The sequence below is a fragment of the Staurois parvus genome, unplaced genomic scaffold (assembly GCF_062004578.1).
Source record: "Staurois parvus isolate SC_StPar_1 unplaced genomic scaffold, SC_StPar_1.0 ptg001198l, whole genome shotgun sequence".
NCBI lineage: Eukaryota > Metazoa > Chordata > Amphibia > Anura > Ranidae > Staurois > Staurois parvus.
Window position 1 is genome coordinate 110,319 of NW_028318994.1, and position 25,509 is coordinate 135,827.

Consider the following 25,509-nt stretch of genomic DNA (forward strand, 5'->3'; position numbering starts at 1 on the left):
CCTTCCATTGCTGCTGCCTCCACCGCCACCCTGCGCCATGTGCCTCTGTCGTCTGCTCACGCTGCTGACGGCTTCCGCTTTTTAACCGAGGCCTGTGTTTGGCTTCCGAATACTGCTGCATCCACCGCCACCCTGCGCCATGTGTCTCTGTCGTCTGCTCACGCTGCTGACGGCTTCCGCTTTTTAACCTAGGCCTGAGTATGGCCTTCAATTTTAGCTGCTTACGCTCCACCACTCTGCCATTGGACTCTTGATAGTCGTCTCCCCACGCTGCTGCTGGGGGGACTTTTTAACATAGGCCTCTGTATGGCCTTCAATTTTAGCTGCTTACGCTCCGCCACTCTGCCATGGGCCCCTGTACCGCCTCCTCATGCTGCTGCCAGGCCCGTAATCTGCCATGGGCCCCCGTACCGACTCCTCATGCTGCTGCCAGGCCCGTAATCTGTCATGGGCCCCTGTACCGCCTCCTCATGCTGCTGCCAGGTCCAGAGTGTGTCATGGGTCCCTGTACGGCCTCCCATTGCTGCTGTCTCCATCGCCACACTCTGCCATGTGCCACTTTCAGGTCTCCTCACACTGCTGGTGGGTTCCATTTTGTCATAGGGTGCTGTATGGCCTCCCATTGCTGCTGCCTCCACCGCCACACTGTGGCTCCACACTCTGGTTTTGGCCCCGTGACTGCCCAAATGAGTGAAGTGTGCGGTGATTCTAAGATCGACGGCACTCATCTGCATGTCATACTGACTGACAGTATTATTTCTCTTCCCCAGCAGACTCCAAGGGCATTTAAATTAAAGGTGCAGTGTTCTGCACTAATATAAAGTCTCTCTGAAGCCTAGAAACACCCTTTTATAAGTTAAATTCGCAGCGAATATATTCGGCACGAAGCGAACCGAATTTTTGAATAATTCGCTCATCTCTACTTACTACCATCGAGGAAGTCTCCAAGATCCTGTCTGATGCCCGCCTCACCACCTGCCCCCTCGACCCTATAACCTCACAACTCCTATGACCTCCCCCCCCCCCCTCCATCCTACGCTCCCTCACCCACATCTTTAATCTCTCCCTCTCCTCCGGCACTTTCCCCTCCCCTCCCCTCTGAAACATGCACACATCACCCCCATACTTAAAAAGCCCTACCTGGACCCCAATGACCCGAACAACCTCAGACCCATCTCCCTGCTCCCATTTACATCTAAGCTCCTCGAGCGCCTAGTCTACACCCGCCTATGCTCTCACCTCAACGACAACAACCTCCTCGACCCCCTACAGTCCGGCTTCCATCCCCTACACTCCACCGAAACTGCCTTACTGAAACTCACCAACGACCAGCTAACCGCCAAAGCTAATGGACACTATTCAGTGCTCCTACTCCTTGACCTCTCTGCAGCCTTTGACACAGTCGACCACCCCCTCCTCCTCAAAAAAACGACTCTCTCGGCCTCAGAGATTCTGCTCTCTCCTGGCTCTCATCCTACCTGTCACAACGCTCTTTCAGCGTTATCTATAATGCTACCACCTCCCCCTCACTCCCCCTCTCTGTTGGGGTCCCTCAAGGCTCTGTCCTCGGGCCCCTTCTCTTCTCCATCTACACCTCCTCCCTTGGCCAACTCATACACTCTCACGGCTTCAACTACCCCCTATATCCCGACGACACACAAATCTATCTCTCAACCCCCCACCACACCCCCTCAGTCTCTGCCAGAATCACACACCTACTGAGCGACATATCAGACTGGATGTCGCTCCACTTCCTTAAACTGAACCTCTCCAAGACAGAGTTTCTTGTCTTCCCCCCCAGCCCGGACACCACCCCCCATTGACTTCATCACATCCAACAACGCCACCATCAAACCCGCCCCGCAGGCCAGAGTACTTGGTGTCATTCTGGACTCCAACCTATCCTTCCAGCCCCAAGTCCAATCTTTAACAAACTTGTGCAGACTCCACCTCCGCAGCATCGCCAAAATCCGCACGTTCCTAACCCCAGAAACCACTAAACAGCTTATCCACTCCCTCATCATATCACGACTGGACTACTGCAACTCCCTCCTCACTGGCCTGCCTCGCCGCTGGCTATCCCCGCTTCAGTCCATCCTGAATACGGCTGCCAGACTCATTCACCTTTCCAACCGCTCCATCTCCGCCACCCCCCTCTGCCAATCCCTCCACTGGCTTCCAATTGCGCAACGAATCAAATTCAAAATCCTAACACTGACGTACAAAGCTGTCCACCATACTGCCCCGAACTACATCACTGACCTAATATCCAAGTACCACCCAGCACGCACACTCCGCTCCTCACAAGACCTCCTTCTCTCTAGTTCCCTGGTCTCCTCCTCCCATGCCCGCCTCCAGGACTTCTCCAGGGTGTCACCCATCCTCTGGAACTCCCAACCCATCAGATTATCACCTACTCTCCTCTCCTTTAGGAGCACCCTGAAAACCCATCTCTTCAGGGAAGCCTACCCCACCCCCTGCTAACCTGCCGACCTCCTCCACTCTTCCTACCACTCCATCCCCCACAGCTATCTCCTCCTGTGCCACTATCCCCTCCCTCCTAGATTGTAAGCTCAAAAGAGCAGGGCCCTCAATCCCCTCATGTTTTGCATTGTAATGGTATTGTTCTGTCACATGTTCTGTCCCCCTTTGTAATGTACAGTGCTGAGCGAACTATTGGCGCTTTATAAATACTGTATAATAATAATAATAATAATAATAATTAGCACCTTTGACTTCTCTCTGTTTTTATGACCTTTATGGCTTGTGAGTATGTTTTTGCATCTTTTTAATACATTTTTGATTATTATTATTATACAGGATTTATATGGTGCCAACGGTTTGCTCAGCACTTTACATTATAATGGGAGACAATACAGCAACAATACAGTTCAATACAAGAGGGAGTTGAGGCCCCTGCTCCTTGGAGCTTACAATCTAGGAGGGAGGGGTTTTTACGTTAATGCATAAGGAGGGTGCATCGTTTGTTTTTTCTGCTAGTATCAAGATTCCCCAATCTATCAAGGGCAGCACCTCAGCAAGGGCACTATTCCATTTTGAGTGCAGCAAGAGAGATTTGAGCGCCGGTTTCTGGCTACTGTTGGAGTTTACACCTGGTAACTTACTTAGAATGTATTATTATTATACAGTATTTATATGGCACCAACAGTTAGCTCGGCCTGTACATTACAATGGGGGACAATACATGAGACAGTACAATAACAATGCAGTGTGAAACATGAGGGGTTCGAGGGCCCTGCTCCTTGGAGCTTACAATCTAGGAGAATTTATTTTACTTATTGCCTTGATTTTCTCTTTAAATAAGTAAAAACAAAAAATAGCGATAACTTCTTATTCAGGCCAACTTTTACCCTTCCTACACAGGAAGAGAAAAAAAAATAATTATATATATATAAAAAAGTTAAACAACATAAGATCAGCAGGTCATGGACAGTTTGGAAAGAAAACTTACAGGACCCAGTCCAAGTATTTCAGTAGATTGTGGAGTTTAGCCTCTCTATCTAGCTTGTTTAAAAATCATAAAAACACAGGAGCGTCTTGTAAAGAAGGAAATTACAAGTCATGCCCCTGATGTTTCCGGAGACGAATTCCCAATCCACCAAGTTAAATTGCTTTACTACGATCCCCTGTAGGATTGGTACAAATAAACCAATTAATTTGCCATTCCTGTGTTACTGAGAGGACAAGCGGTCCTTAGAAAGAGCAGGACTAAAGCCGGAGAGGCAGCTAACCTCCAGGAAATGCTAGATATATGGCCTTACGGACTAGATGCACACTTCAAGGCCTTAGTGAATGGGCCCCGAACAATTAGTCTGTTATGAAGATGTCTATAGCCGCTAGTGTGGTGCACGTCCCAAGCGGCATCCGCCAAGATTCATGAGGTGGCACCTGACCAAGAGGACCAGCTCCACGTATTGGTTTTAGCTCTGACCACAAAGCCAGCAGGAAGAACGGCTTCGTTAATGACGGAAGGAAGGAAAGAGGAGATGAATGTAAAGATGGGAAAGGAATATTAAATGTGATTATGTAAATCCCAGCATTTAACCGCACCGGCCGCTCCAGAAAGACTTCACACTGTTCTCCGACACACTGGCGAGAAAGCAAACACTGCGAGCCTTTCACATGGTCAATTGTCGGCCCTGGTTCAAGAATGCGCTGGTCTCCCCCCCCCCCCCCCCAAGGCTCACATTACACAGGCCGATGTGTCGTTCCAGGACAATGGCTGCCCCCAGCAAGAGGAGACATCTTTTCCTAGTTGTGTTCAAAAAAGATAAATGGCTTCATAATATGAACTTAACAGGAATTTCAGTGTTAAAAAAAAAAAAGTATGAAGTGTAATGCCAGCCCCAAAACCAAAGGAAGATTTACTCATGTCAGTAGGAGAGAATTTAAAGGGAGAACCCAAGAGATGTCTTAACCCTTCAACTACACTATCCAAAATGAACCAAAATGATTTGGACTGAAATCCCTCTTTGAATCTGAAGGTTTTTCATAAATGCAGGTGTCGAAAATGCCAGAAAGTACATTGACCAAAAAGCATATTTTTTCAGTCTACCCAGGAGAACCAAAATCTTAAAAGGAGAAGATCACCTTTGGGAACATGTAACTATTCCCCACTGCTGTAGCTGCTCCCCAAACCTCGCACTGCCTGTAACAGCAGTACAGGGAGGTTCCCCACGCTAGCTGTCAGTTTTGGAAAGCAGCGCGGTCGTGTAGGGCTTCCTCCACATGGCTGCGTCATTCATTCACAGAGTTCTGTGAATGAATGAAATGGAACAAAATCCTTTGTGGCTGTGGGCTTATAGTTCTCAATGAACTACCATGGCGATGTGAAGCGCTGTGGTAGTTCATTCTTTCTTCCTGTTAGTGTACTACTGCCTGCCCAAATGAGGTACGAGCACACAGATCACAATGACAGTCTGCTGGAGACCTGCATGGCACCAGCGATCTGCTGAATGCTGGTGCAACGCTTTACCGGCTCAAAAATAAATGCACATTTTATTTACCTGAAAAAAAAAAACAAAAAAACTTATCCTTTAAAATGCACACTGCAAAAAGGGTCAGAAATGCCCCACCATCATCTCCACAATCCCAAAACAGATATAACTACTGGCCACTAAGGTGAACTCCCCAAAAAACACAAAAACCGTGTGCAGACACAATACTTTTAGGCCTTTTGTTAATGTCTACAGAGTGCAACTAGATTAAAGCTGAACTGAACTGGTAAAGGGCTGCATGCATAACTGAAATTCAATCCAGGCATCCCTGCCAAACAGCACAGTCAGGTCCTGCAGATCGCACTCCAAGTTTATTTTATTTATTTCAGGTACTTATATAGCGCCGTCAATTTACACAGCGCTTTACATATATATTGTACATTCACATCACTCCCTAACCCTCAAGGGGTGTACAGTCTAAGGTTCCTAACTCACATTCATACATACACATACTAGGGACAATTTAGACAGGAGCCAATTAACCTACCAGCATGTCTTTGGATAGTGGGAGGAAACCGGACTATCCGGAGGAAACCCACGCAGGAACAGGGAGAACATGCAAGCTCCAAGCAGGTGGTGCCGTGGTTGGGATATGAACCAGCGACCCGAGTACTGCCAGGCGGAAGTGCTAACCATTTAGCCCCTGTGCTGCCCAAATTGAAATTTCAGACAAACATTTACATATTCATAACTAGCAGTAAAAAAGCTTTTATAAAACCCTCACTGACCTCTATAGCTGCAGCCACAGGGGACAAAATGATCCTTACATTTCTTAACAGAAGCACAAAATGGCAGTACATTCCCCACCTTGTTACATATGGCAGGAGGGACTTGGAAGGATCCTATTCTTCTAATGTAAACAGTGGGTGCTTTGGCCCACATTCATCTTAGTGTGCAGCTTGAATGCAAGCAAAATTGTGCAATTGTTTTATGCATTTGCACAAACAAACATCTGTAGCGCTTGTGATGTCACTAATGGTACCCCAAACGCACCAACAAAGAAGTGTGCTTATTTTGTGCACTAGAACCCACTAAAAATGCGGAAAAAAGCATGGTTAAAATGTCAGCAGCTTGATGCTCAAAAGGATGCATGAGATTTTTTGTTGCATTTGTCACGCGTAGGGCAACCCACTGAAATAATGGGCCACCCAATGCAGAACGTGTGACCACATTTACTTATTTATTTCAGGTACTTCTATAGCGCTGTCAATTTACGCAGCGCTTTACATATATATTGTACATTCACATCAGTCCCTAACCCTCAAGGGGTGTACAATCTAAGGTCCCTAACTCACATTCATACATACACATAGTAGGGACAATTTAGACAGGAGCCAATTCACCTCCCAGCATGTCTTTGGAGTGTGGGAGGAAACTGAAGTACCCAGAGGAAACCCATGCAGTCACAGGGAGAACATGCAAACTCCAGGCAGGAGGTGCTGTGGTTGGGATTCGAACCAGCGACCCGAGTACTGCCAGGCGGAAGTGCTAACCATTTAGCCACTGTGCTGCCCACATATAAAAATGTGCATATGAGCAACACCTGATGTCACGCTACAGAAGTGTGAATGGGAGCCTAACCTGTTCAGAGAAGGACTGAAAGCGTATTCCATAGACTGCCTTGTATTTGAGGTGAAAGTACTCTGCAATGCAGCTAGAGGTCTGTTTTCAGGCTTTTTACCCCTTCTCACTGGCTGTATACACACGTGTTAGCATAGCAGTGGGCTTGAACACCAACCACTTCATATATGCGTACAGCCATCGTGACTTTTTATTGCGGCGAGTGCGCTCACTCAGCACCCCCAGCACTGTGACTTTACGTCATCACTGTTGCTGTATTAAACCCAAAAGTAAATATTTATAGAATACAGCATACAATGGGAGAACTCCAATTTACCGACTACCACCATGGTCAGAAAAGTGACTGGATGGCCTGAACTTGTATTTATGGATTTGGACAGAGAAGGGAAAAAAAACAGAACCACTGTCAAGTTTAGGCTTCATTCATAGACAAACTACAGCAAACACCCATGTGAGGGCTGTGTTCACCTGCACAGTGCAAGCACAGGTGCTCCTTGCATTCCCATGCAGGCAGTCCCATTCATATCAATTGGGATGAAATGGCTGCATGGACAGCCATGTAGGTGCACAAATCTGAACACACATGGTCTGCATTTGGGGCTGTAAAGCCCAAATGACATGAATGGGACTACCTGCATGGAGATACATGGAACACCTGTACATGCCCCATGAACAGGTATATGCTGTAGTAAGACAAAAATGGCAGTTGACTAGTGCAGAGCCGCCTAAGGTGGCTCTGCACTAGTCAACTGCCATTTTTGTATTCCAGTATTATTAGGTTTACAATCCACACTTTTATATAAGTCAGTCAGAGATATTATAAGGATACAGCTTTGTATCAATTAGTATGGCAATTGTTTCTTATTTTCATGTCATATGCTGTAGTAAACCAAGTTCCCATTAACCACAGGGAATTGTAGTGAATGTGGGCGGGTACACTAGGCCATGTTGAATGTGTCTTACAGTCTTGGTCCGCCCACTGAATTACATCACTGCTTCCTGTAGAAAGAACTACAGAAGGGATGTGCCAAGACCAATGGTTGGGGGAATAGGAGGCATAACAGCCACTGGTCTTACAAACAGGAAACCAAAGAGAATTAACGGTTTGATTTGAAGATGAATAGACTATTTCAGAGCAGCTACTGAGTGAACCAGAAGATGGATAACATATTCAACGAAGGTAAGAAATTGGCATCAAGGAAGAAGATTTTTCTCCCGAGATGCATATCATTATGGTCTCACCAGCACATCTGAACTCTACAGACATGCTGAAAGGAATGCACAGCCCCCAAAACAGTGTCTATATTTCTGACTGCACACCCATATTTCCTAACACAAGCTGCCTACACTAAGCTCTTGCACACAGCAAGCCTCAGTGCCCATGTGAATGAGCACTAAAAATACATATGAAAATTGATTTATTATTTATTTATTTCAGGTACTTATATAGCGCCATCAATTTACGCAGCACTTTACATATATATTGTACATTCACATCAGTCCCTAACCCTCAAGGGGTGTACAATCTAAGGTCCCTAACTTACATTCATACATACACATACTAGGGACAATTTAGACAGGAACCAATTAACCTACCAGCATGTCTTTGGAGTGTTGAAGGAAACTGGAGCACCCGGAGGAAACCCATGCAGGCACAGGGAGAACATGCAAACTCCAGGCAGGTGGTGCCGTGGTTGGGATTCGAACAGACGACCCTAGTACTGCCAGGCGGAAGTGCTAACCATTTAGCCCCTGTGCTGCCCACAATTGGTTTGGGCATCATTGAGCTCTAGTCATAAAAAGGGTTAAATAGCACATTTTTAAAAGTCATCCTCCATGACATACAGTCCCGATTGTATTTTGCCTCTTTGTGGAAACAGTTAAATTAACAAAAAAAATAATAATAATAATACTAATAATATTAATTATAATAATACCCGCATCTGTGGAAAATTTAGCAGTGTTTTTAAAACTGAAAATTAGAACTATAAAACACTTAACACTCTCCTAGATTGTAAGCTCCCAGGATCAGAGCCCTCCTAACCCTCTTGTATTGAACTGTATTGTTGCTGTATTGTCTCCCAATTTGTAAAGCGCTGAGCAAACTGCTGGCGCCATATAAATCCTATATAATAATAATAACAACTTGGTAAAAAGAGGAGCCCCCGCCTTCTACACTTCCTATATGGGACCACAAACCTTTCCCATTAATATTATTGCCAAGATTGCCACCTTGTGGAACAACTTATAACTGCACCATCATTTGTCACCATCATTTATCAACATATCCCCATCTTCCCCACTTCTGAATTGCAAGCTCTGGGACCCAAATTGACCACAAAAGCACAGATCTGCTTTCTCGGCTTTGCATGGACAGTTTATGTGGACGAAGAGGGACTGCTAGAATCAACCAGGTATTTATAGTGTATGCAAAGAATTAAAAGATAATACAGTACTAGAAGACAAACACATAAAAAAAAAAAAAAAAAAAAAGGGAGTAACACATTTACATCCACATAGATATGTTTGCTTTTAAGTACAACTTTTGTGAAAGAACAATCAGCCACAACATTATGACCACTAACAGGTAGAGTGAATAAAACGGATTATCACAAAGGCACCTGAAAGTGGGTGGGACATATTAGGCAGCAAGTGAACTTGTCCCTGACGTTAATGTTGAAAGCAGAAAAAAAATAATAGGAAAGGATTTGAATGACTTTGACAAGAACCAGACTGTAACGGCTAGATGACTAGGTCAGAGCAACTCCAAAACTGCAGCTTCTGTAGGATGTTCCTGGTCTGCAGTGGGCAGGACAGACCAAAAGTGGCCCAAGAACGGAAAACCAGGGAAGCGGCGACAGGGTGGGGTTGAAGAGTGAAGGCTGGCCTGTGCAGTCCGATCCAATAGAGGAGCAACTGCATCTCAAATTGTAGAAAAAGTTATGGCTGGTTCCAATAGGAAGGTGCCAGAACACAGTGCACTGCAGATTGTTGTGTATGGAGCGGTGTAGCTGCAGAATGGTCAGGGTGCCCATGCTGTCCTGCGTCCACAACCAACAGTACCTATATGAATGTGATCATCAGAATTAGACCACAGAGCAATGGAAGAAGATGGCCTGGTCTGATGGATCACGCTTTCTTTTACATCATGTGGATGGCCAAGTGCATGTGTGTCACCTTCCTGTTGAGATGACTCCAGGATTCAGTATGGAAAGAGGACAAGCTGATGGAGGAAGTGTGCCAGTTTGGGCAATGTTCTGCTGGGAAACCTTGGGTCCTGCCATTCTTGCGGAGGTTACTTTGACACGTACCACCTACCTAAACATTCTTGGTGACCAAGTACACCCCTTCATGGAAATGGTATTACCTAATGGCAGTGGCCTTTCAGCAGAATAATGCACCCTGCCACAATGCAAAAGTGGTTCAGGAATGGTTTGAGAAACACAAGTCTGAGGTGTGGATTGGCCTGCAAACTCTCAAAATCAAGCATCTGTGTGCTGAAAAACCAAGTCCAAACCAATGGAGGCCCCACCTCGACTTAAAGGATCTGCTACTGTCAGCTTGGTGCCAGATACTACAGCATATCTTCAGGGGTCTAGAGGTCCAATGATGTTCATGCCTAGATGGGTCAGGCCTGTTTTGGTGGCAGAAGGGAGACCTAACTCAACATTAGGTGGCTGGTCATAATGTAAAGGTTTATTGGTTGGTAGCCTGCTGCTTAGGGCTTAGGCAGACAAAATGCAGCAAAAGGATGAGTTTTTCCCACATCAGGAATAGGACCTGCTGCACTCAAAGAAATCCAAATGTACAGCTGATCAAATGTGACTTCAGAACTATCATCCAAACTTCACCAATAAAGTAAAAAGGTCTGGTGTCCTGTGTTTGATGTGCGTTTCAAATGCATGTCAAACAAAGGAAAACATAAAACATGTCTACACTAGCCCTTAAAGTGGAATGAAATCCTCTTGTCCTTCACAGCCAAGGAAGCTGCCATCTTAGCCACTATTTGATGGCTTAACAGTTTGGTTGAGCACAAGCAACTGTGACTAGTGGTGCATTGAAATGAAAATTCTGGGCCGAAACCGAAAATTCAGGATGCACTTGGCCAAAAACCGACTTTTTAATTACCATCATGAATTTAAATGAATATGACTTTTAACAATTAAAGTTAAATAATTTACACTATAATTTTAATTAATTAAAAACCTGGACAGAAAATAAAATGAAATATATATAAAATTAAAAAGAAAAAAAAACCCAAAACCTTAAAATACAAGCATTTTTGCATTGATGTCAATGGGAGGCAATTTTGCATTGAAGTCAATAGGACATGATTTTGAATCAGTCATCTATCATTCGTGGCACCTTTTTTTTTTAACCCCAATTTCAGTGGCTGATAAATCTGTGCATCACTGTCACAGTTATCATTCAGGATTCAATCAAAAAGTTTTCCTTCGGCAATTCTCTTTAAAAAAAAAAAAAAAGGAAAAAAAAAAAAAGAACAAAAAGGTTCTTTATCTTCATTTGGCAGACGTCTAACTAGGTCAATGTGGCCAATAGGGTGTGGTCTCAAAGCTTGGCCACCATTAGTCGCCATATACTCTACATAACAATCTAACCATCAATTTTTGTACAGTCAACTTGAGATTTACCAAAACTATGTAAATATGAGCACCTACCTAGTCTATACAATCAATTTGTAGAAGGTCATGCAGACCCTTGCACTAACAGTTGTTATATCTAAAGAAGATTGTACAGATTCTAACGTGTGGTAAGCTTTACAGTTGGCTATTGTCTCAGCCTCAACGCCTAACCACAGGGATGAGAAAGAAAAGGCGTTAAAGAAAAGGGAATCTGAGTCAGTAGTAAGAAGAAAGATAAACAAAAATTCTGTGGGCAACACAATGGCTAAATGGTTAGCACTTCTGCCTGGCAGTACTCGGGTCGTTGGTTCGAATCCCAGCCACGGCACCACGTGCCTGGAGTTTGCACGTTCTCCCTGTGCCTGCGTGGGTTTCCTCCGGGTACCCCGGTTTCCTCCCACACTCCAAAGAGTAGGTGAATTGGATCCTAACTAAATTGGCCCCAATATGTGCATGAATGTAAGTTAGGGACCTTAGATTGTACACCCCTTGAGGGTTAGGGACTGATGTGAACGTACAATATATTTGTAAAGCGCTGCGGAAATTGACGGCGATATACAAGTACCAGAAATAAATAGGTAAAAGACCCTGCCTACCCATTTGCATGTTTTCAGGTCAATTAAATTTCCTTTTTTTTTTTTTTTTTGCTCACCCACAGTAGATCAATGCCTGGAGATTAAAATATAAAGTACGTTTTTAAAAACCTTATATCCTGTGCCTAAAAAAGCCAAAATAGTCACTTGTCAGCAGGCCTGTGCATTAACGAGGCCAGTCAAAGGCCTTGAATGTCCCCTTGACCACAGCTACAGTGCAGCTGCTTATAAAAAATCTTCTGGTTTCTCTTGGACCTCCTCATGCTTGCCCCACCTGGGAATTCACCATACTCCATCCTACGACACGCTGTACCAGACAGATTACCAGAAATAGTAAGCTCATCTCACTTCTTTCCTCCTGGGAACAACACATTTGTATTTTGCACAAGTCCTGCTGGTGGCCTCACGCACAATGGCAAGTAAGTCCTCCAAAGGCAAATCCTTTAACCTCCCTGGTGGTCTGATTATTTCAGATTTTTGGTGCTGAAAGCGGTACCATTTTTTTGCATGGAAATATGTAGTTTTTTCATTGTAGGCTGTAATTTTTAGGAATAACTCACTGAAATCTGTCCGAACAAGAGTCTATTAAACATCCCGGGGATGATAAAATTTGAAACACGAAATCATAAATTATAATTTAATAAATAATCATAAAAAATTATAATAATATAATAATACATTTAATTCAATAATATAATCAAACCGAAAACACTGAAATTTGAAATAGAGCGCCAAATTCGCACATCACTGAGCTCAGTCGCAGAATCGTTTTCAGTGTCTGATGAGGAATTTCCCCCACGAATCATTATCACTCAATTCTGCAAGTGGTTCTGATTTACTATCGCTGTTCTCTAGCCGGTCTAACACCGCTTTTGACCTAAAGGGACACTTTTGGACGCCATGGACGTGTCTCAGTTTCCAGGCAGAAAGAACAGTAAAAACGCAGGCAGGGCGCCGGACAAAGCACTCGGGACAAAATGTATGTGAAATGGGTTGAAACAGCAATGTTTTACTATGAAAAATTTGTTTTGAAAAAAATGAAATTTTTTTTAATTTTCAAATTTCCCGCCGCCGCCCCTACGTCCCGACGTCACAGGGACCGGAACACAGAAGCCGGATGCCGGCATCGGCCGGAGGAGATGGCCGGGGAAGCTGCAGGGGACACATCGCGGGAGCGAAGGACAAGGTGAGCTCTGCAGGGACTCCCTATGCAGCGCCGCATGTAAGCCCGAGTGTAGCTCGGGGTTACCGCTTTTGGCACTGACATTTTACCCCGAGCTACACTCGGGAATACCGCCAGGGAGGTTAATTCTTTTGGAAGGGCGCCTTCTACAGCATTGCAAAATCCATTTTATATAGATCTACAAACTGTTTTGGGGGTCTAGTTTTGCATCTTCTGCAATATTATCAAGCTGGCCCACTGGCAAGCCAACACTCAATTCAGATTGGTCACACACAACCTCACAGGATGGAAGAGAACCATAGCACACACCGGGTAAAACCTTGGCAATTCCTTTTGTGAAAGTTAAGCTCCATGTTTCCAGAGTCATGAATTCTGAGAAATTGACAACGCACCAAAATAAATTCTCGAGTTTCCATAAAAATATGGGAACCATGGATCAAGTCTTACATGCCACACTCTTTTGACTTGGAGTTGCTGCTTCTTTAAGAGTGTGGAGTCACGAGGCGGCAGAGTGTTGAACTCCTCTGTTCTGTGCACATTTTATCTTTACACCCAACCTACCCGCCTTCACCTTCCCTTTCTTTCCCAACCCCCCAACACCACTTCCCTACTCGCAATTCCTCACCCTTCCCTAACAAATCAGCAGATCTCTTTAACAGGAGACACCATAGGTTGCTTGTGTGAATGTCCATGTGTGCCTGTAGAGACCACCCAACCCAGGGACACAACTCCAGGCTTCCTTCACTCTCACTCAACTCAGGGCCCAAATGTGTCCTGATAAGCTGAGGGCTCAGGAACCTGGGAAGATATACAGATAAACAGAAGCAATATTACTGGTGTGGCCATTATATAAAGTGGGTATAGAAAATAATCACATCCTTTAACATAATCACATTTTGTCGCTTTGTAGCCTGAAATGAAGACAGACAGTTTTTGTTTTATCCATCTAGATTTATGCAGTGAAAAATTATAACATCCCAGTGAAAGATAGAACACCAACATGTCAGAAAAAAAAAAGAGCCCTTTTGGTTGCTCTATGAATATATCGGTAGGTCAGCCTCCCCTTTACACTTCTAATATATTTAATTGTTTGCTTCAATTGCACTGCCAGGGACTGAAATGCTCCAGGAAAGCTTTTTTCATGCTGAGCTAATCAAAATGACCAAAGCTGATCAGAGTTGAAAGCCAAATGGCTTTGTGTGCCATTGAGAAGGTGATTAGCTACACCTGATTAAGTTTACAAGTCATTTTTAGGAGGTGGGGGTGATACTTTTTCAAATGCCGTAATTCTGTTTTTGAATTTTTTTTTCCTGACATGCTGGTATTAAATCTTTCACTTGGATGTTATAAGTTGCACTGAGTAAATACAGCTGGATAAAACAAAACCTGTGTCTTCATTTTAAAGCAACAAAATGTGATTTTAAGGGGAGGGGGGGGGGGGGGGCTGTGAAGTTTTTAGTAAGCTATGCACAGCACCCTGCCAGTGCCTCCCACCAGCCATGATCTGCCTGCACTGCATATAGAAGCACACAGGCCTAGTGATGACACCACTAGGTCTATAATAAGTTATGTAAAGAAAAAGGAAAGATTTTATTTTTAAATATTCTTAGCATGTTGATGAGCAGAGAACGGAGAATCAGGAAAGATAAAAATATTAGCATGTAGGGCAATATATCTGTTAAATTATCCATAAACCCAACAAGTTTACGTAAATCGAGAGGAAAGGTTGAGGGAGCCACAGGCTCCAGGCTCATACCATCTTAACCTCCCTGGCGGTCTGATTATGTCTATATTTCTGTGCTCAAAGCGGTACATTTTTTTGCATGGAAATATGTTGTTTTTTTTATTGTAGGCTGTAATTTTTAGGAACAACTCACTGAAATCTGTCCGAACAAGAGTCTAGTAAACATCCCGGGTATGATAACATTTGAAACACGAAATCATAAATTATAATTTAATAAATAATCATAAAAAATATAATAATAAATTTAATTCAATAATATAATCAAACCGAAAACACTAAAATGTGAAATATAGCGCCAAGTTCGCACATCGCTGTGCAAAGTCACAGAATCGTTTTCAGTGTCTGATGACGAATTTCCCCCACGAATCATTATCACTCAATTCTGCAAGTGGTTCTGATTTACTATCGCTGTTCTCTAGCCGGTCTAAAACCGCTTTTGACCTAAAGGGACACTTTTTGGACGCCATGGACGTTTCTCAGTTTCCAGGCAGAAAGAACAGTAAAAATGCAGGCAGGGCGCCGGACAAAGCACTCGGGACAAAATGTATGTGAAATGGTTTGATACAGGAATGTTTTACTATGTGAATTTAGTGAATGTCACTTTTTGTCATTTTCAAATTTCCCGCCGCTCCGTCCCGATGTCGCAGGGGATGGAACCCAGAAGACAGTTGCCGGCATCCGCCAGAGGACATTACAGGGGACACTGCAGGAGGGACATCGTGGGAGCGCAGGACAAGCTAAGTGAAGAAGAGATCGCGGAGCAACGCCGCATGGTGAGCCCGAGTGTAGCTCGGGGTTACCGCTTGTGGTACTGAAACTTTACCCCGAGCTACACTCGGGAATACCGCCAGGGAGGCTATCAGAGGGGAACAGAAAAGACTGGAAAAGTTTATTAACGATCGAGTGGGACCATCTCTGCTATGTATATGGTTGACATGGGCATCTTCCATCCATCCTACAAAACATCAATCCGACATGCTTGTTGCTCCCAATAACACCATACCAACTGCTGAGCTGTCCTGGAGGCGACGGACCCCTGCATCACCAGGCAAATGTATGCCCTTTAACCTCCTCGGTGGTCTGATTCTTTCCAATTTTTTGTGCTGAAAGCGGTACCATTTTTTTGCATGAAAATATGTAGTTTTTTATTGTAGGCTGTAATTTTTAGGAATAACTCACTGAAATCTGTCCGAACAAGACTCTAGTAAACATCCCGGGTATGATAAAACTTGAAACACGAAATCATAAATTATAATTTAATAAATAATCATAAAAAATAATAATATAATAATAATAAATTTAATTCAATAATATAATCAAACCAAAAACACTGAAATTTGAAATACAGAGGCAAATTCGCACATCGCTGAGCAAAGTCGCAAAATCGTTTTCAGTGTCTGATGACGAATTTCCCCCACGAATCATTATCACTCAATTCTGCAAGTGGTTCTGATTTACTATCGCTGTTCTCTAGCCGGTCTAAAACCACTTTTGACGTAAAAGGGACGCTTTTTGGACGCCATGGACTTTTCTAAGTTTCCAGGCAGAAAGAAAAGTCAAAATGCAGGCAGGGCGCCGGACAAAGCAGTAGGGACAAAATGTATGTGAAATGCATTGAAACAGCAATGACAGCAAAAATGACATTTTTTTAAAATTTAAAATTTCCCGCCGGTTCCGGCGCCCGTACGTCCCGACGTCACAGGGACCAGAACACGGAAGGCGGATGCCGGCATCGGCCGGAGGAGATGGCCGGGGACGCTGCAGGGGACACATCGCGGGAGCGAAGGACAAGGTAAGTGCTGCAGGGACCCCCTGAGCAACGCCGCATGGTAAGCCCGAGTGTAGCTCGGGGTTACCACTCTTGGTACTGAAATTTTACCCCGAGCTACACTCGGGAATACCGCTAAGGAGGTTAAAGGGCTGAAGCTCAGGGTGTCAGGAGCTGTGTGGGGTTTACCATAGCACATCACAAAGGATAATGAGCTTTGCTGAAAAAGTCTTCCAGGTTGCAGCACACAGTTACACATGAAGTGGTAACAGCTCACAGAAGGCAGAATTTAGATATGATACAAAAATGTTCAGGCAGGGCCAAGGTCAAACACAAGGGCAATGTCAGGGCAAGTGAATAAAGACGATCTCCAAGAAACAAAGAAAGGTCATAAACGGGTATAGGAACCATTCAACAGATCTTAGTTACAGAAGCCTGAGAACAGATACTCAGGTCTTTACCTAGGAAGCTCCCAAGTACAATAAGAAGGTTTAAAAGGATAAGATCACCTTCAGTCTGGATTCACACTGGTGTGGTGCAACATACCGCATGTGATTTGCACAGGAACCACACCGCATTCCTGTGCAAATCACATGCGAATTCTGTGCGGTGAGATTTGAGCCATACATCTGTATGGCTCAATTCGCCCCACATTTGCTCCAAAAAGGCGCAGGACCCTTTTTTTGGCCCGCACTAGAATCGGATCGCATGGGTGTTCACACCCATACAATCCGATTCTGCACATCGCACCGCATTCTGCGAACTGATTTCGGGGTGTCGTTAACTTAAAATACAAACCCGCAATGGTGTAAACAGGGTGCGATTATGATGCGGTGAGGAAATTGCAGAGAAACTGGTGCAAATTTCACACCGCATCAGTGCGAACCCGGGCTCAGGAGGATGTTGCATGTTCCACCTGTTTTTAGGATGGAACATTTAACATGTTCCCGCTCCTGCAGCGGCTTGGTGATCCAAGTATTCACACATTTTTTTTACCTGTAAACAAAAAAAAAAAAAAAAAAGTGCATCTATCTTTTTTTTTTTTTTTTTTTTTTTAAAGGTGAACTTATCCTTTAAAACAGTATTCCTGAACCTGACCTTGGGGAAAATGTCAGACAGAAAGCACTTCTCCCTAGAAACCAGCAGGGGGGAATGTGAGAACGTCTAAACACGGAGATTCAAAATGACCTATAGCGGTTTTCTTTCGGATTTCAAAAATTGTTGCAAGGATGAACAAAAACGCAGATATATGGCCTAGGTGTGAAACAGCAGACTGATCCTGCAGATACTCAACTGAAACATGAACAGCTACAGACAGAGACAAAGGTTGGTTATAAAGGTTGGTTGGGCAGCACAGTGGCTAAGTGGTTAGCACTCCCACCTGGCAGTACTCGGGTCGTTGGTTCGAATCCTCACCACGGCACCACCTGCCTGGAGTTTGCATGTTCTCCCTGTGCCTGCATGGGTTTCCTCCGGGTACTCCAGTTTCCTCCCACACTCCAAAGACATGCTGGTAGGTGAATTGTCTCCTGTCTAAATTGTTCCTAGTTCGCGTATGAATGAATGTAAGTTAGGGACCTTACATTGTACGCCCCTTGAGGGTTAGGGACTGATGTGAATGTAATATATATATGTAAAGCGCTGCGTAAAATTGACGGCGCTATATAAGTACCTGAAATAAATAAAGACAGCGTCCTTTGACAGGACCATATCTATAGTCTATCTGGTTTGGAATGAAACCGCTGCAATATAGCTAAATGTAGCAATGGCTACTAGGTTATGTACATATTGTAACCCACTGAGGAGTACAGACAAATACTGTACATGTCCAACGGCCTCTGCTGCACTGAAATCCCACGTAGTATTATTGAGCCTGCATAGTTCTCCCCTGCTAGGTTTCCAAACTAACAAATAAGGGGGGAGGTGTCCTGTAGTCCAGAAAGGGATCTCAGGCAGAGCCGACAACACTTCATGAGTTCAGTGCAGCGGATGCTGTTAGGAAATTCTCAGAATTTTGGCGGCTCATCTGGTATTTTTCTGTACTTGCTGGGTTTTTACATTGATAAAACAAAGAGGTGTGTATGTATTGCAGTGATGTACTGAAGGATTTTTATTTTAATTTTTTTGGCCTAGATATATACTTTGTTTTCCAGTTGCTTCTTTTTCGTCTTCGAGTTGACTTCGAATAGCAGCTTCAGTATAAAAGTACAGCAGTGCCAGGATTTTATAGCTATGAACTACAGAGATAAGACAAGTATTGAACTTCAATAAAACAGCAAATGCTGCGGGTCCAGGTAGACAGTATTTCAAACTGCAGCTGTAATCACAGGTACCTTCCTATTCTCCCTTACTGCATACAAACGTAAATCCACAAAAAAAAAAAAAAAAAAAAAAAAAAAAAGATCTTTTTTCATGAATGGTCAGGGTGGAATAAATCAGCATCTATGACTGATACCAGAGACAGCAATAATGAATTCACCCCAATGAAGACCCTGTTCTCAACCCTTACCATCACAGACTCTCACTGCCACTGCATTCACATTAAAACCCAGTGACGGTTTTATAATAAAATTCCCAAGTCTTGTGAACCGCTTCCCCACTGCCCTATAGCAGAACTACTGCTACAAGGTGGCAGGGCTGCGCAAAATCACATGTATATTATTATTATACAGCATTTATATAGAGCCAACAGTTTGCGCAGCGCTTTACATTATAAGGGAGACAACACAATTACAATACATTTCAGTACAGAAGGAATAGGAGGGTCCGGCTCGTGGAGCTTACAATCTAAAGGAAGGGGGAGGTGATACAAAAGGTGATAGCTGCGGGGGATGATCTGGTGGAGGTGATTCAAGTACAATTCTTAGGTGGAGGTGGGGTAGGCTTCCCTGAAGAAGTGAGTCTTCAAAGATCGCCTAAAGACAGACAGGGTGGGAGTTGACCGGACATGCTGTGGTAGGAAGTTCCAGAGGATGGGGGAGGCTCTGGAGAAGTCCTGGAGGAGAGTGTGGGAGCAGGTGATGAGGGAGCTAGAGAGGAAGATATCTTGGGAGGAGCGGAGCGGGCGATTTGGCCGATATCTGTGGATGAGGTTGGTGATGTAGCCGGGGGCAGTGTTGTGGATGGCTTTGTAAGCTGTAAGTATTTTGAATTGTATACGTTGTACACACACACGTGATTTTACATCTCTGGGTAGGGGGCGCGCAGCTACAGATGTCTATCAACAGGTCCTCGCTGGAGATTCCCTGCCGACACCCAGCGATCTCCAAGTATCACTTGACACGGGAGAGACCTGTGTGTAAACACAGGTCTCTCCTGCCAGCAGTAACATGCTGCTGTGTATTTCTATGCACAGCAGAGAAATACACAGCAGTAGGTTTCCCTAGTAAAACGCACACAGAGCACACACAGTAAAACAGCACACACTTAACCATCTGGTCGCAAATATTAACCCCTTCCTGCCCAGTGTCATTAGTAGTGTGTCAGTGCTTTTTATTAGCACTTAAGTGTCACTGGGGTTGTCATTGGCAGTTAGTTTCCCCCCAGAGTCTGAATGCCCACCACAGTCCCGCTGTAAGTCGCTGATCGCCTCCATTACTAATATTAAAAAAAAATAAAATAATAAAAAAAATTCCAGTATGTATACACCGCCATTTGTAGACAGTATAACTTTCACGTAAACCAATTAATTTACATGTATTGGGATTTTTTTTTTTTTTTTTGCAGACGTAGCAGAATACATTTTGGCCTAAATTTATGAAGAAATATGATTTTTTACATTTCTTTACTGGATACGTTTTATAGCAAAAAGTCAAAAATATATATTTTTTTTTTTTCAAAATTGCCGGTCTTTTTTGTTTATAATGCAAAAAAACAAAAAAAAAAAAACAAAAAAAAAAAACAAAAAAAAAACCTCACAGGTGACCAAAATACCACCGAAAAAAAGCTCTATTTATGGGAAAAAAAAGGACATAAATTTTATTTATGTACAGTGTTGCATGACCACGCAATTGTCTGTAAAGTAACACGCCGCTGTATCGCAAAAAAATGGCTGGGTCAGGAAGGGGTGGTAAATCCTCTGGAGGGCAAGTGGTTAAAGCAGAAGTATGGCCAAAGCTTTTTTGACCTTACTTCTACTGGGGATCATAGGCGTGAGCTTAGTTCTTTTCCCAGATTCAGCAAACAGCGCGTTAATGTCTGGATCTGCCCAGAAACCTGAATGGCCAGAATGCCAAGCCAACTGCTCCCGCCCCTCCACAGCCCAGTGAGCACTGGAGGAGCAGAGAGCCAGTGACGGACAGGTCTCTTGGCACCGAAGACGGTCTTTGATTGCTCAGTTCTCGGTGTAGGTGCTGCAGCCATCTAGGTATGTATGTTTGCAGTTTTGTGAAACCGCCTCTTTCAAAGTAAATAAAAATGTAGTTTTTACTGCAAAACTCCTCTCCATCGCTGTCCCCCACGCACTCCAGGGTGACACCTACCATCATTCAACCCACTTTCTAGGAGCCAAGGCCATTATGGACATATCCCCTGGGGTTGTGTCATCGTGCCAGTATGGATTTAAACACTGCTGCGGTGCACAGTGCCCACATCAGTAAGTGACTGCCATTCTCTGCAACATTCAGCACAAGTGACAATGGTTTCTTCAGGCAGAAAGTAGGAAAAATTTGCAACAAGGGCACAGGCTTTTTTTTTTTCTTTTTATTAAAGCAGAGGAAGGCTAAAGCCTCTGTCAGCATATTATTGTGATCTGTATCCCTGTTACAGATGTTCCCTCACTTCCTATTTAGCAAAACTTGTCACCAGTACATAAGTGAGGGAAATCTTTCTAACAGAAGCTCTAGAAAGCAGTAAAACCCAAACAGGGATTCCAATCCTTCCATACTCGTTTCAAAACGAAGGAAAAAAATGGCTAGACTAATACTTTGTAAAGTGTATGTAAACTCCAACAAATAACATTTTATTTGTTCCTTTTGTTTCTGGAAAATAAACCATGCTAAGCTTTTTTTGGTTACCGTATTTTTCGCTCCATAAGACGCACTTTTTTCCCCCCAAAAAAAGGGGGGAAAATGTCAGTGCGTCTTATGGAGCGAATATAGAGCAGCCGGTCCGGTATTTCCACCGCCGCCGTGTCAGAATACCGGGCCGGCCGCTCAGCTCTGCAGCGGGACCTTATGGAGATTACTGCTGACCTTTGGGGAGGTGGGGAGCGGGTACCTGAATTTGACAGGTACCCGCTCTTACTTCCGCGGAGCTGTTCTTTGATCTTACCTGTTCCTCTATCCAGCGGCGCGCTGTCTTCCCGGCTTCTGTAGTGTGGGCACTGGGCATGACAGCCGGGTGCCAAGTGCGAATGCGCAAGAAGCGGTGCTTTTTGTGAATGGTAAGGCGGTACCTGGGACACATGACAGATCCCAGAAGCCGCCGGACCAATCATAAAGGGCAAGTGCTTCTCGCTCATGCGCACTGGGCACCCGGCTGTCATGCCGAGCGCCATTACAGAAGCTGGGAAGACAGCGCGCGGCTGGATCGAGGAACAGGTAAGATAAAGAACAACTCCGCGGAAGTAAGAGCGGGTATCTGTCAAATTCAGGTACGCGCTCCCCACCTCCCCAAAGGTCAGCAGTCATCCCTGTGCTGTCCGCAGTCTCTGGTCATCCCTGTGCTGTCCGCAGTCTCTGGTCATTCCTGTACTGTGTCTGCAGTCTCTGGTCATCTCCTGTACTGTGTCTGCAGTCTCTGGTCATCTCCTGTACTGTGTCTGCAGTCTCTGGTCATCTCCTGTACTGTGTCTGCAGTCTCTGGTCATCTCCTGTACTGTGTCTGCAGTCTCTGGTCATCTCCTGTACTGTGTCTGCAGTCTCTGGTCATCTCCTGTACTATGTCTGCAGTCTCTGGTCATCTCCTGTACTGTGTCTGCAGTCTCTGGTCATCCCTGTGCTGTCCGCAGTCTCTGGTCATCTCCTGTACTATGTCTGCAGTCCATTAGTTCAGAATTTTTTTTTCCTGTTTTCTGCCTCTAAAACCTAGGTGCATCTTATGGTCAGGTGCGTCTTATGGAGTGAAAAATACGGTATATATCTGTCCAAAAAGTGCAGCAAAATATCCATTGATCTGCCAGAAATCCTTTGAGCTATAACCTCCAATTATCTCTGCCTCTTAACATTCTCTGTTCACTCTGAACACAAAACATTGTAGTCCTAATACTTATGGTCTAGGGATGGGCCTGTGTTTGTTCAGAACAGGGTTCAGGTCCAGACCAGAAAATCAGCTGTCATTCCTGATCCAATGAAATTAACCTAATAAGGCCATGTAGCAAAATTAGGTCAAATTGTCACAAGCATTTCCACCTCTATGTATAAATCCGCTGCGGTGCAGGGAATCCCGAGCTCACAGATTATTGGACATGAAATGAGAGCCGAATTCCAGGTTCAGACACAAACCTGGCGCCAAACAAAAAGCAAGCTCTTCCGCATTCTTGTCCTGTCCTAGGACAGGAAGTGTGTTACTATCAAAATAAAGGAAAAAGGTCTGAAAAAGGTAAACAAATGCAGCCACCACATCAATGGACTGGTAAGTTGCAGCATATTACATGTATGTTTTGGGGTTTAATTCTCTTGTGCTCACCTGTTTGTTGGGGTGCTGAAGGTAAAAGACAGGAGCTGGTTCCAGAAGGGCTCATTCTCAGAAATGGCCTCTGTCCCGGACAGTTTCTTCAAATAGTCGTTCTCAGAGAGCTCACTAATCGTGCTGCTGTTGGCACCCATGTTGCTAGAGGGTCAGTAGTCTGATCATTCCTAAACAGCAAACACACAAAGACACATCATTGATTCAAAGAAGAAAATGCAATGTATTGTCATCTGAATAACATGACGACGCCAACAACTCAGTGAAATACTGTACTAGCAGGTCCATCTTAAAGTGACTGTCCTTCAAGTGACTGTCCTTCAAGTGACTGTCCTTCAAGTGACTGTCCTTCAAGTGACTGTCCTTCAAGTGACTGTCCTTCAAGTGACTGTCCTTCAAGTGACTGTCCTTCAAGTGACTGTCCTTCAAGTGACTGTCCTTCAAGTGACTGTCCTTCAAGTGACTGTCCTTCAAGTGACTGTCCTTCAAGTGACTGTCCTTCAAGTGACTGTCCTTCAAGTGACTGTCCTTCAAGTGACTGTCCTTCAAGTGACTGTCCTTCAAGTGACTGTCCTTCAAGTGACTGTCCTTCAAGTGACTGTCCTTCAAGTGACTGTCCTTCAAGTCCAAATGTTTTCTCCCAACTTCATTGCCTCCAATGCTTGCAGTATTGCAGAGAAACCGCCATTCAGTCATACTAACGTATAACCATTCAGATGTTCTAGAACTGCAAGAAAGGTCTGGCACGGACATGATAGTATCAAACATCCTGATTGGAGGAATTCCAGGGCATCAGATTCGTTACATGTTCTAATGACAAGACTACACTTTTACTAAACTATGGACCAGCTGCTGTCATCTGTCATTTCACCATTTCTCCTGCCCTGAACCTGCTGTGCAGAACAGCAACGCCAGGAAGTGTAGCACTGCAGACAAAGCATGGTTCAGCAGGACTGCAGGATTTGTGTCAAAATCTGGGACAGTGCTGCAGAATGTGGGATTCCTGGGAAGTAGGACTGCGGCTTCAATTATTTTGGATACATATACAACATGCACTGCACTCCACATGAATGGCAAGTCTGATAACAACAACGTCTAATCTTTTTGTTTTATAAAAAAAAAAAAAAAAACTGCCACTACTGAGCAGTATGGCATTTTGTGGTCTTTAGCTATCAATTGTTAATGATCTAACGTTATTTGAGAACAAAAAAAATAAAATTATATTGTATGTATGTATGTATGTATGTATGTATGTATGTATGTATGTATGTATATATATATATATATATATATATATATATATATATATATATATATATATATATATATACACACATACATATATACACACACATATACACATACACACACACATACACACCGTGGGGATCGAAAGTTTGGGCACCCCAGCTAAAAATTTGTATTAATGTGCATAACGAAGCCAAGGAAAGATGGAAAAATCTCCAAAAGGCATCAAATTACAGATTAGACATTATTATAATATGTCAACAAAAGTTAGATTTTATTTCCATCATTTACACTTTCAAAATAACAGAAAACAAAAAAAATGGCGTCTGCAAAAGTTTGGGCACCCTGCAGAATTTATAGCATGCACTGCCCCCTTTGCAAAGCTGAGACCACCCAGTGTCATGGATTGTTCTCAATCATCGTCTGGGAAGACCAGGTGATGTCAATCTCAAAGGTTTTAAATGCCCAGACTCATCTGACCTTGCCCCAACAATCAGCACCATGGGTTCTTCTAAGCAGTTGTCTAGAAAACTGAAACTGAAAATAGCTGACACTCACAAAGCTGGAGAAGGCTATAAGAAGATAGCAAAGAGTTTTCAGATGTCAATATCCTCTGTTCGGAATGTAATTAAGAAATGGCAGTCATCAGGAACAGTGGAAGTTAAAGCAAGATCTGGAAGACCAAGAAAAATATCAGACAGAACAGCTCGCAGGATTGTGAGAAAAACAATTCAAAACCCACGTTTGACTGCACGATCCCTCCAGAAAGATCTGGCAGACACTGGAGTTCTGGTACACTATTCCACTATAAAGAGATACTTGTACAAATATGGTCTTCATGGAAGAGTCATCAGAAGAAAACCTCTTCTACGTCCTCACCACAAAAATCATCGTTTGAACTTTGCAAATGAACATATAGACAAGCCTGATGCATTTTGGAAACAAGTTCTGTGGACCGATGAGGTTAAAATTGAACTTTTTGGCCGGAATGAGCAAAGGTACGTTTGGAGAAGAAGGGGCACAGAATTTAATGAAAAGAACCTCTGTCCAACTGTTAAGCATGGGGTTGGATCAATCATGCTTTGGGGTTGTGTTGCAGCCAGT

The 25,509-nt window shown here is 43.9% G+C and overlaps 1 protein-coding gene across 1 annotated transcript in view; it reads right to left on the reverse strand.

Annotated features, from left to right (window-relative positions):
• The window catches only part of LOC149438288 (dymeclin-like), a 117,751-nt gene that overhangs the window by 52,195 nt on the left and 40,047 nt on the right, over positions 1 to 25,509 (reverse strand). The window contains exon 2 of the mRNA XM_089660022.1: positions 23,158 to 23,327. Within this exon, the coding sequence (XP_089516148.1) occupies positions 23,158 to 23,297 (140 nt within the window). The 5' untranslated portion in view covers positions 23,298 to 23,327. The remainder of the gene's footprint in view (positions 1 to 23,157; positions 23,328 to 25,509) is intronic.